At 40.3% G+C, this 13,246-nt stretch overlaps 1 protein-coding gene across 1 annotated transcript in view; it reads left to right on the forward strand.

Annotated features, from left to right (window-relative positions):
- Positions 1-8,867, forward strand: part of grk6 (G protein-coupled receptor kinase 6) — a 49,035-nt gene extending 40,168 nt beyond the window's left edge. Inside the window, exons 9-16 of the mRNA XM_056397139.1 lie at positions 410-600; positions 692-729; positions 1,983-2,072; positions 2,354-2,562; positions 2,746-2,883; positions 3,041-3,178; positions 3,571-3,705; positions 4,716-8,867. Coding sequence (XP_056253114.1) covers positions 410-600; positions 692-729; positions 1,983-2,072; positions 2,354-2,562; positions 2,746-2,883; positions 3,041-3,178; positions 3,571-3,705; positions 4,716-4,766 — 990 coding nt within the window. The 3' untranslated portion in view covers positions 4,767-8,867. The remainder of the gene's footprint in view (positions 1-409; positions 601-691; positions 730-1,982; positions 2,073-2,353; positions 2,563-2,745; positions 2,884-3,040; positions 3,179-3,570; positions 3,706-4,715) is intronic.
- The last annotated feature ends 4,379 nt before the right edge of the window (positions 8,868-13,246 follow it).

The raw sequence follows: 13,246 nt of genomic DNA on the forward strand, positions 1-13,246 counted from the left end.
TGGTTTGGTTTGATTCTGTGCCAGATGACCTGCGCTCAGCTTGTTTGGTTTGGACGGCAGTGAGTCGGTTTGTCCGGGGCTCCCAGGCCTGAGGAGTCCCGGAGGCTTCAGCGCTGCTTCGATTGTGAAAATACACAACTGGACGACTTTATTAACAGAAAGTCATTTTAAAGAGGTTTTGGCAGCAGGCAGAGATTTTTTTTTTTTTTAGTTGCGGGGACGTGCCGTCTTCAACTTCCTGAAATCATCTCAAATTAAAGGAAAAATCCGGCCTCTCACCTTCTGTTTTTTATAATTATTAAAATGATAAAAATGTCCGCCGCTTCCTCCCGAGCGTGAGGCGACATCTTCACACGTCAGATGTTGTTTCCAGAGGTACCTGAAGCACAGACTCCTCCTCTGTCCGCAGGTGAGTTTAGCGTACGCCTACGAGACGAAGGACGCCCTGTGCCTGGTGCTCACCCTCATGAACGGAGGAGACCTGAAGTTTCACATCTACCACATGGGCGAGGCGGGTTTCGACGAGAGGAGGGCCGTCTTCTACTCGGCGGAGATCTGCTGTGGGCTGGAGGACCTGCACCGGGAACGCATCGTCTACAGGTCAGCGTGTAAACCTCAAAGACGGACATGTTGTTCTTCCTGTCCTCTTCGCTGTGTTTTCTCACTCTCCCTCTCCTCCTCCGTCACTCAGAGACCTCAAACCAGAGAACATCCTGCTGGACGACCACGGTGAGTCGCATTAATGCTCTGGACAGGTGCAGCGTTCCTGCTGCTTCTGACATCAAAAATAGACTCTAGTTTAAAGTAATTTTGCACTTAAAATTCAAATTTCAAAAATATTATTGAAATGATACAATTATCAAACATAATATTACATTATTTTGTAGTAAATTTAATGAATTGATGAATACATAATTCAATGCAGCTCTGCGTTAATAATTAGTCAGTGAAAAGTCTGTGATTATTTCTGTGGCTCAGCTGACTCACTGTACCTTCAGAGGATATGTCATCCGGCGTCTGTCTGAAAAACACTGTGGGCACAAGATCAACATTTATTAAAGATTAGAAAACTTGTTATTCATCCTGTAAAACTGGACGTCACAGCTTCAGGCCGGAAATCTGGTGTTCATGGTTTCCTTCTGTCAGCAGAGGGCGCTGTGACTCTGACTGCAGCAGAACCGTCTGATCCGAGTCACACACAGCAACCACACCTCATTAATAAAACAAGCACAATCCCAAAAAGATTGTTGGTGATTAAACAATGTGAAGATCTCTTAAAGTGCAAATATTCAGACTGCGACTAATCATAGTAAAGATCCAGATTCAGTAACGTGTCTGTGTTTTAAACTCACATCTCCTGGTTCGATCGGATCAGAAGAAAAACACAGAAAACTTGATGAAAGTGGTTTTAACTTTAACGTCGAGGCTTCTGCAGGAGTTTAGACACGTCTGTGATCACATCACATTCACCATCCACCGCGTTGTAAAAGTAGAAAATAAAGACGATTTTATTTGTGATTTGTTTGCTAATAACCCAAAATAACTACAAACACCTTTTATCAATATAGACTTTTTCAAAATAAGGTGACAAAGTGCTTTAAGAGCAGATAAAACACAGGAAAAGAAAACTCATGACTTTCAAAATAAAGTAATTTTTCTTCATTTTAATGAGCAAATTATCAGAAGAATCAACAGCTAATGATTTGTTGTTCACCTCTACTCAGACCTGTTTGTTTTTGAAATGCTTTATATAGTTAAAGAACATCAGTGTTTACTACTGTCAAAACAGGTTTACGATATTTATTCAAGTGAAAATGAAGAACGTTTATATTTTTTCTTCAGAATCAGAAAATATCTTCTCATTTAAAACTTTAAAACGACTTTTTTTACTGCAGCCTGAATCTCATGAAAGAATCTGAGATATTTCTTGGATTTCATTTCATCTTATGAGATTTCCTCTCATGATGTGTTTGAGTGTTTAGGCCACATCAGGATATCGGATCTGGGTCTGGCGGTTCATGTGCCTGACGGGCAGAGCATCAAGGGACGGGTGGGAACAGTAGGATACATGGGTAAGTGACCTCTGACCTTTACAGGCCGACCAGTAAGAACTGAAAAACAGTAGCTGTGTCCCAATTCTTTCGGAGGAGGCCATGCCATGTTCTTTTCATTACTGGAGCGCAATGAATCTTGGGACAGAGGAAACGGGACAGTCTAGTCGCGCCGCCTTCGAAGGTTACGGCCACTGAATTGGGAAACAGTCAGTCGCACTCTGTCGCTGTGGTTTTAAACGTTTTTTTACAATCATCTTCTTCTGTTCAAACAAAAACCCTCGCCTCCGTCTCCTTCCCAGCTCCGGAGGTGGTGAAGAACGAACGCTACACCTTCAGCCCCGACTGGTGGGCGCTGGGCTGCCTGCTGTACGAGATGATCGAAGGCCAGTCGCCCTTCCAGCAGAGGAAGAAGAAGATCAAGAGGGAGGAGGTGGAGCGGCTGGTGAGGGAGGTGGAGGAGGAGTATTCCAGCAAGTTCTCCGAGGACGCCACGTCCCTCTGCAAAATGGTGGGTGCATGCACGAGCGGCGTCTCTCAGCTCCTCATCAGATCCTTCTCCATCTTGGAACTTCATTTCATAGACTAATATCTTTGACACACAGCAGAACCTCCTCCTCCTCAAGCTTTCACTCTACTCTGGTGTTTTAACAATGTTGTTTTTCTTCTTCTTCTTCTTCTTTGAACCTGCCAGCTGCTGGCCAAAGATCCCACGGAGAGGCTGGGCTGCCAGGGGGGCGGAGCCTCTGAGGTCAAAGGCCATCCCATCTTCCGCTCCATCAACTTCAAACGGCTGGAGGCCGGCATGCTGCAGGTGCCCTTCACCCCCGACGTAAGTCTGCAGAACGTAATCTCAGTAAATACGTGACCGAGCTCAGGTGTAACTGATGACGTCACCGATTCTCCAGGTGTTTCACAGGTAGAACTAGAAGCTTTAATAATAGCACAGGTGAAACTGTAAGTAACACCTAAACGACTGTGTTCTGCAGCCGCAGGCCATCTACTGTAAAGACGTGCTGGACATCGAGCAGTTCTCCACGGTGAAGGGCGTCGAGCTGGAGCCAAAAGACGAGTCGTTCTACAGCAAAGTGTCCACGGGCAGCGTTTCTATTCCTTGGCAAAATGAGGTGAGAGACGTGGTCACACACACACACACACACACACACACACACACACACACACTGTAAGTTCTATTTATTCTACTTGTTCCACCATGACCAAGTTAATAAACAACAATCATGCCATTTATGGGAACTTTTCTTTTCCTTGCACCATAAAAAAAAAAACCTTGATCTGATAACAGCCCACAAAGTATTTACAAGCCGGGAGAATGAGTCTTTGTTTGTATAATCACGTCAGTGCGCACAAATGACCAGAAAATTGAGTTTCCGATCACTAGAGTTACGTTAAATCACTGCAGAAGAAGAGCGGCGACAGGACGTGATTAAAGGAGCTCCAGTGTGGTCACAGATTTAACGTGTCTGACGCGAAGAGTGAACCTTCGTCTTCTCTCCCGCAGATGATCGAGACAGAGTGTTTCACAGAGCTGAATGTTTTCTACCAGGACGGGACGGTTCCTCCAGACCTGGACTGGAGAGGACAGCCGTCCCCTCCCCCCAAACAGGGACTCCTGCAGCGGCTGTTTGGCCGACAGGTGGGTGCACTCTCTCATCATCATCATCATCATCATCATCATCATCATTCTTTTTACAATCCAGCATCATATCAAGAGTCTGAATTTTAGCAGATGTAATTTAAGAATCTATTTAAGAAAAAAAGTCCTTGTGACAATCATCAGTTAATAGGTAATAAGGAGTTTATAAATGTATCTAATGAGGCGACATAAGTGTTAATAACAGCATCATAAACATGTTTTTTATTAGATTATAAGCTCATATCATGCTGAAGACTGTTAATGCTTCTTATAATTGTTTAAAACAGCATCACAAACACTTTTATTTAGTTTAACAAAACGTATCTATTATATCATCGTTAAACCTACTAAGTTTCTTTTGTTACTTTTATTAAAATTAATACAAACTTTATGTGTTTTATTACGATATCTCTGTAACGCTTTGAGGGAATTTCTTCAAATTTGGTAAAAATGTTCACCAGGACTCAAGGATGAACTGATTGGATTTTAGTGGCTAAAGGTCAAAGGTCAAGCTCACGGTGACCTCACAAAACATGATTTTGGCGTTGTGAATTCAATATCTCGAGAACTCCTCAAGGGAATCCCTTCAAATTTGGTGCAAACATCCAGATTTTAGTGGCTAAAGGTCAAAGGTCACGTTGACCTCACAATACACTTTTTACCCATTACTCAAAACTTCTCAGACTTATCTGGTGACCCTTTTGAGGGGCCCGACCCCTAGGTTGGGAACCACAGGCCTAAACTATCTAACTGTATATAAAGAAGTTAAAAGCAGCTACGACAGTGAAATGCAGCTGGAGCATCGATGACTCAGTAACTAATAATGTTTTATAGAATATTTTACTGCAGAACCAGAAGATGTTACTGATAATACTTAAATATGATTCTTATAACTCACAGTTATAGTTGTAGTGAGTTGGTTTTTTTCACGTAGAGAAAGAGAGAACCGGATGATTTAAATCATGAAACACAGAAGCTGAAAGTCTGTGCTCTTCTGTCTCCGTGTGCAGGACTGCTGTGGAAACTGCAGTGACAGTGACGAGGAGCCCACCAGGCTGTGACACACACACACACACACACACACACACACACACACACACACACACACACACACACAGGATCTCATTTGTTTACAACTTTTGCACATTTGTATTTTTGAGACAGTACTCTCTCTCTCTAAATGTCAGAATGTATATTTTCAGCATAGCCATAAAGTTTAATGTTATTTAAAAAGGTGTGAATATCGGTTGTGGACGAACCAGGAGACGGGGACGAAGACAGAAGATGAACTTTTTGTTTTTGTTGTTGTTGTTTTTAGTTTCTTTATTTTGTGTACTGGGAAAGCTCTTTGCTTTCACACTCGTCCACTTCTACATTTCCATGTAAATCTTAATCTTAAAGAACTGGGAGCCGCCGCTGCTGCTGCTGCTGCCGCCGCTGCTCCGCTGGAACTATCGCCTGCTGTAAGTGCCTTGCTCGAGGGCACCGTGACACAGTGGTTACCAAGGGAGGACTGAGCATTCCTCGATTTCTTTACATTGCCCCACTTTGTCCAGGGAATCGACTTAGTGACATTCAGCTACTGAACTATGACCACTTTACTTCCTCTGCCCTCCATTCTGCTGAGACCGACCTCACTGCTGCGTTTCTCTTCTATTTAACTCCAGGTTTTCCTTTGCTTGATGTCAGAGCCGTGACGTCTACATCTGCAGATATTTTTATAACAATATTGTTTGTATTTTTTTTTTTTTTCCGTGATGGAGACAATCGACTTGTTGTGTCAGTGGCTTCAGTTGCTCTTGTCAATTCAAGATGTGACTATAAAGATGTCGTGAAGTTAAATTAACCCTTCACTTTTTTCCCTGAAGTTATATTTTGGAGCTGCCCCCATTTTCACAAAAGATGCTAACAGCAGAGGTTTAACTCAAATAAAACATTTTAAAAAGGCAGTATTTGAAATTATGTTAATAACACTTTTATTATTATTATTTTATTATTTTATTAACTTCTTTTTTTAGGAAAAAAAGTAATTTGGCACATATTATCGAGAAGATACACAATGCTCTTTTTCCAAATCATGGCCCACTTTTCTCAGAGCACTTTTTATTTTAATTATAACGATCAAACATTGAACTGAAAGCAGAGGAAGATCAATTTTCTTTTTTGTTGAATGTGCAGAGATCACATGTCGATTCAACCAGTTCCTATCATTGGCTTATTACAGATAGAATATGAGAAAAAAAAACAATGAAAGGAGGTTTTAAACACTTTAATGTTTTTAAAGATCATGTCACTACACTTTTAATGTTTTCATAAAAACATTTATTATGTAAAAAAACATTTTATAATTAAATCTTTTCTGCAAACAGTACAGTTTTGGTTTTAGTTGTGTAAAGTTTACATGATGACTTGTACTGAAATAACTGCTCTATTTAACCCCAAGTAAATATCTGTTAATAGTTTCTTTATTGTTGGAAACTGTTTTTTTCCCATATATTAAATTATATGATTTGAATCTTTACTGATTTAAAAGCCAGTGTCCAAGCATCAAAATTATTTCAGGCTAAGACACTTTAAATAAAACACATCAGTTACATTCAGTGGATCTAAGCAGCAACAAGGAGAAATCATCCTTCTCCAACAAACACATGAACATTAAATCCTGGTTAAATCAATAGTAACAACAGAGAGTCACATTACAATCGTCCTATTGGATGTTGCTAGTCAGCCAATGAATGAATCAGCTGATGCCAGTCAGCCAATCCATTTGTGGTTTCAATGCTCTGCCTGAAATCCTGTTGTGTTCTCATATGTGGTATGTTGTCCATCATAAGAATAACTGCACTCAACTGGCCCAGTTCAGAAATCAGCTGTCTGTCTTTTGATGATGAAAATGATCTGTTTTGGCTTTAAGAACAGATGAAAAAAAAAATGTTGCTAAAGGAGAAAACAATACCCTTTTCTTACCTTACTTTGCCAATGTTATTTTTATAGATAAAACATGGTATCATCAGCAAACAAACATATTTTACAGACAAAAAGTGACTTTCTAACCCAAACCTTTATATAAACTGAGCTACAACCACCTGAAAATGTATCAGCACAAGAAGTTTCCCTAATAAAATGACCAAACTTCAAATCAATCAATATCTGATAAGAAAATAAGTAAACAAGACTTCAAATTTTAACTTCCTCTTCACGATTTTATTCGCTCCTCTTCCTCATCCAGATGTTGATTGAACAATTCACAGACAGGCCAGGTTTACATCTGTCCTGTCGATTGATCACCTCTAATGTTTGGTGGCAACAATTTAAGACAAAAAAGTCCAAAGTTTTTGTGCATCCAGATCTGATCTGAAGTCACTGAAACAACAAGAGTAACTGAAGCCTCTGGGTCAAATCCTGCGTCACACAAAGACTGAAGCTGGTCTGTTCATCACTTCAGTAAAAATGCCTCAGCTGGTACTGTTGCAGTCTATGGCTTCCTCTTCGAACATGGCCTCTGATATATCTGAAGCTATTAAAATGAAATACCTCTGAATGTACAAGTGGCTGTCATGTGATTTGTGTAGACTGATCTTAGGGAACAGAAAACCAGACACCAAAGTCTCATCGAAGCTGTAAAAATCTATTTGTTCCTGCTTGTTCATTATTATTTTTAACACTCATTCATCTTGAACGTAACAACCATGAGCTCATGAAAGTGTGGAATTGTCCTTTAACTGTCCCACAGTGAATAAATGCTGATATCTGTGCGTCTGGTCGCCCAAAATGAACCAAATACTCAAGTTTCAGAGACATTTATTAAAGCTGCGTATGAGAAATGATGGGGAAACTTTTAAAGGGTCAGTTCATCATGTTTACAAAGAGAAAACATGTTTTCAAACTATTGTCTACCCATGCAGATTTGTTTTATTTGCTCATAGTTAACACTTTCTCGGTCTGTGTCGTCTTGTGAAACGTTATTAGTCACAGCAAAAGTACTGCTCCCATTCAAAGTCTACATTTAGACAATTACAGCCCCATAAGATATATGGGTTTGGGATAGCCAAGTATCCCAGCATGCATTTTGTATCAGCCATGGGCAATGGGGGGAGAGGCCAAATTTAGTTTAAGGAGAGAAATTAACCGTTTAGTACGGAAGCCGAGAAAGGCCATACTCGCAAAACACAAAACAAAGCTCTGTTATCTCGAGATAAGAAATTCACAAGTATGGCCTTTCTCTGCTTCTGTAATTTAGATTTTCCTCTTGATAATTTACTCCATAGTTTTTGGAAATGTAAGGACCCACTAGGTGAAGATAATGTGGCGCTAATGTATCTAATCAAATCTAATGTGTCTTGCTGACAAATGGGTTTGTCTGAAGGTAAAGTCACTGAATGTCAGAGAGAGTTCGATGAGAAGATGGATACCACTCTCATATGTCCAGCTGGTTAGCTTAGCTTAGCACAAAGACTGGAAACAGCTGAAAAACAGCTAGCCTGGCTCTTTCTGCTGCAGCTAACCCAAATGTTTAACCCTGAAGTGGCTAGAATCTGCTAAAGTTGTTTGTTTTTGTGTAATTTGAGTGATCTGACCTTTTTAATACAGTCTAGGGCTGCAACTAATGATCATTTTCATTACTGATCATTTTCTAAATTAATCGATTAATTGTTTTGATTGTAAAATGTTAGAAAATAGCGAGCACCAGCCAACGCCTTAAAATGCCTAATTTTGTCCGACCAACAGTCCAAAAGCAGAAATATTGAATTTATTAAATTAAATTCTCACCTTTGAGAAGCTGAAATGACCAAATGTCAACGCCTCAGCTGACAGATCCAAAACCCAAAGACTTTCAGTTATTATGTACAAAATAAAGACAAACATCAAGTTGTCACATCTGAGAACCTGGAACCAACAAATGAATTATTTTTACTAAAATGATTAATCGATTATCAAAATAATTGTTGATAAATTGATTTATCAGCACATTGTTGCAGCTCTAACAGCCTGTGTTGAAAAACAGAACTTACCCTTTAAGACATTCACTTCAAAAGTCTGTTTTTTGTTTGTTTGTTGTTGTTTTTTTTTTAAAAATCAGCTGTTGTGAAAAGGGGCCTTTTGATGAGCATGTGCAGAGAGGGATTCATTGTTCAGGTTTCTTTGTATAAAGTCTTTCGGTCTGTAACAAAACTCTCGACTGGGTTTTTATCAGAGCACTTCATTTAAACCGAACCACTTTTCCAAACAGGATCAAAGGTGAAGACAAATCCCTTCCCGTACACGTCGCCTTCTGGTGTTTGAAGGAACGCCGCCGGCTCGCAGTCGCCTCTTTTTATACTCGCTGTGTTCGTCCGCTGCCGCTGCATCGGCTTCACTTCACTTCCCGTCTGCGGTAACCTCCGCGTGTTCGTGTAGTCGACCCGCTCATCCTCGAACCTCTGGCCTCTGCAGTGATTTTATAAAGACTGAGAGGTCGAAGGCGAGTCCGTGGAGTCGGAAGAACTAGCTGAACTTCACCGTGGACGTTTGGATCAGCTGAGCTGTGTCTCTCTGTCAGAAAACCTCAGTCCTTTTGTTTCCTTAAGGGTGTGTTAAGGATTAACCAATACTCACATCAGCGTTAAAGGATCATTCAAGTTTATTGCAACTTGGGTCTTATTTTTGTAGTTTTGTTTTTTGCTAAATCCACACTACGTTCACACCACTCCAGAGTTTTCGAGCCCCTGAAAACAGAGACTTTTGGAAACGCTGCAGACCCTGTTTTGGTTGTGTTGTCGTCTGGACTGACCTTTTTAAAAACAATGACGTCATGGTCGCTCCCTGATTGGGTCTCATCAGCCTCGAGGATCAGAGGTGATGTTGTACTTCTGCGCACCTATCAGTTATGTTATGGTCAGGTGCAGCAGAGGTTAGGTTAAATTAGATCGATACAGCTGTATGAATTGTTGAATTGTTCCCTTTAATATAATATTTTTAATCAACACATAAAGGAGTAGCTTAATAGCTTCCCCTCGTCATCTAGCGTATTAGATTTAAAAGAGCTTTATTTCATTTATGTATTTATGTAATTATGGTAATTAATTATATTTTTCTGCTTGTTTATTATAGTAAGGATTATGAGAAATAATGTTTCTTTTAATCAGGACGAGGGAGGCTGGGGCCATTTCCAGGTGAGTGCTTGGTGAACAAATGTGAAATAGGCCTAAAATATTTTTATATAAGTGCTGCTTGTGTTTCTTAACTTTCCTCATTGTATAAATACAACATTGTTATATGGGATAGACGGACCTACAAAAATAAAATACCCAAACAGTAACAAACCAGAATTATCCTTAAAGGTGAAAACTGTTTAAATTGGTAGAAATGTAAATAGAGACAGGTGTATTTATCCTTTAGGACTGAAGTCTTGATTTTATTTGTGTAAAAAAAAAAAAAAAAACTGGCAGGTTGTTTGGTTGATCTTGAATCTTCATATCTGATGGAAAGAAATTTATTTTCCACGTTCATTCAAATCTTTTCTTGTGCGTCTGCTTCGGTGTCACCTGATCTGTTGTGTGTGTGTGTGTGTGTGTGTGTGTGTGTGTGTGTGTGTGTGTGTGTGTCTCTTGCCAGTGTTGTTTAACCGCATTAGAACAGCTTTGTTTTCACCCTCTCTTGTTAATAGACCGTTCATTAATCATAAGAGCCTTGCACTGAGGAAACGGCCTCTATTAATAAACAGACTGCCAACATTCATTTAAAGTCCAAGTTAATCCAAAGTGTGAATTACTCCTGTCACTTTCACAGTTTTCACAGATTTTATTTTCGTCTTTCTCACATTTAAGAAAACATTTCTCAGGGAAACATCCACCCTGATGCTCTGAAATCACTCTGAGATCTTCCTACAGAAAAGTAGTAATTAAAAAAATACATTCACATCAACACAGGTTTGTTTTGTTTTGAAACACCTCCGCAGCCGTTAAGCTCATTTTTTTCTGTATGTTGCTGACCGGTCTTGTGGAGTACGCATGAAGCATTAGCGACACAAAAACAGGGCCAGTCGGCGTGTAGACAGTGTAGTTAAATAATCTGTTAAAACACGTATGAACCACATTTATGTTGCACAGCTAGCATGCTACCAATGTTAGCTAAATATGCTGCTGAACCGTTAGCTAATTCGTTTTCATGCTAACTTCCTGTGACACACAGTTTGTCCAATATCTGTCAGTCTTACGGTTGATTTGAATACGTAACACGCACAGCTGCGTGGAAACGAGACCACAGTTATGCTAACATGTTGATTTTTAGCAGGTGTAATGTTCCCCATGTATACCATCTTCGTTTAGCATTTTAGCATGCTAACATCTGCATCAAATTAGCATCAAACGCCCTTTTATCAGGTGCAGAGTGGCAGAAGCTTCATTATTTACCTGAGAGGTAATTAGAGGCAAACACACCTGGGATCAGTAGTTTGAAATGTGACTGGGCACTTTCTGCAGAAGACCCTTAGAAGTAAAATTGATAGGATGCAGTTCTTTTCCCTGGATGATATCCGTAGCTAGTGAAGTCATTTCCTAAGTAAGAAAAGTTTATTAAATTCTTTCACTCCTCCTCTTCAAAGTAGAGCTGAATTCTTCACTCGGAGGTGATGGATAAATACCAGCCCAGGTGTCAGACGATTGACAGCATCATTGTAAACTCATGATTTATAGATGCGATTTAGCCTCTTTGACGTCGCATGTGAACTACAAAACACACTGATCTCTGCCAAACAGCACAGCCAGTTCAAACATGAACACCTTGTCCTCCGGAAAATAATGACTGCGGATTTGCTGGATTTCAGGTCGCGACGAGGAGAGAACCCTCTGCATTAACTGTGAGCCGCTGTAGACGTGTGACTTGGGAAGGAGTCATTTTATTTTTAGTGATATCGGTGCGACTGAAGAGCTCATCTGAGCTTTTGTGGCTGTAGAAGGAGGCTGCTGCTTTCAGGCCTTTATTTCTGTTTAATCCCTTTCTTTGTTCTTCTCCCTCATCTGTTATTAGCTTATTTATTTTCTCTGGACCTCCTGTAGACTCTCCCTGATGTACCCATCGAACAGAGTCTGCTGTTCGCTCTTTTTCTTCTTCACACCTTTTTTCTTTTTTTTTTTTTTCCATCCTTTTCAAACAACAAAAATGTCACGGTTAATGTCAGTGCGGCAGCCTCCGCCAACGCTGAAAAGCTGTGTAATTTTAGAGCCAAAATAATTAGAGGCTTTTAACACTGCCACGGTGCAGTGCTTCGCTTTGTGATTTTAGCCCTAAACAATACTACTTCTGCTTTAACCTCATTATAAGTTCAGTTTCTCTGACCCTGGTCCTCTTGACTCGCCGTGTAGGAGAAGAGGACGTGTGTTCATGCATCAAGAAGGTCAGTATTGTCACATTAATTCACACACCTGCTGCTGATTATAAGGTATCAGTGTAAGTGACCCTTTGCTGAGCCCCTAGCACAGCACATAATGCAGTTTACAGGGATCACAGAGTTACCTAAATTTTACCACATTTCACAAAGAGGTAGACAAACACAGTGTCTCAGCTTGAATGTCGAGTTTGCTGAAATGACAGTAAATAATATCGAGGCAAAGGTACCAGGTCACAAAATGTCAGCATCCTCACCAGTTGATGATCCATGTAGAAGAAATGCAAATTAAGGAGCAGCGTTGTTCTTGTTTTGCAGAGCAGGGCTTGTTAGCCGTTAGCTATAGTACTGTATGCTAATGCAAACATGTAAAATAACTGGTTAGACGTTTACTAGAAAAAAAAATACTTGGACGAGCAACACAGAGGTTAAATTTAAGCTTCATTGTTTGGACTTTTTAACAACATGTCTGACCTATTTCTTGAGAAAAGGCTTTTGAGAGTGAAGATGTTTGGTTAGCACGGAGGACATAGCTGCTAACGTTAGCCGGGGCTTATTCTAGCATAACCTGTAGTTCGCTAATAATATGCTAACTGATGGCTTCGGAGCTGACGCCAGGTTGCTACTCTAAGTAGTAAAGTACCATAATAGCAAAATGAAACTTCTGGCCAAACATATGCCTGAGTCCTCGGCCCGGGTTTGGCCCATGTACTCCCACATCTGGCCAGACTCTGGCTGTTGGCTGACGGCCAGAATTCAGTTTGGCAGCAATCCGTTATGATGCTTAGTAGCTCTGAGAGTGCCGGGCTGCCGCTGCATGTACACGTGCCGCCATGACAGTATTCACAGTCACTAGATCTGAGTTGAGTTTAATCCATTCAGGAAGCTTTTGTTCATGTGTTTTTATTATGGGAAGTCTAAACGAATACTCTCCTCTAAACTCTTGTAGTAATCCAGAACTTAACAGGCCGACTGACATAAAAATGTTAATCAGTGCAGAAACAAACAGCGCCCGTTCACCACTGTCCCTGTGTTACCACGGCAACTCAAACTCAAGAAGGATTTAAATGAAATGTATTGTAAGTGAACACATTCAGGCCTCTAATTCTTTTCCAAAATGTAAACAAACATGATCTTTAAAAAAAGCGTTTAGTTGTAAGGTTTCAAAAGTGTGTC

The sequence above is a fragment of the Seriola aureovittata genome, chromosome 15, assembly GCF_021018895.1.
Source record: "Seriola aureovittata isolate HTS-2021-v1 ecotype China chromosome 15, ASM2101889v1, whole genome shotgun sequence".
Taxonomy (NCBI): Eukaryota; Metazoa; Chordata; class Actinopteri; order Carangiformes; family Carangidae; genus Seriola; species Seriola aureovittata.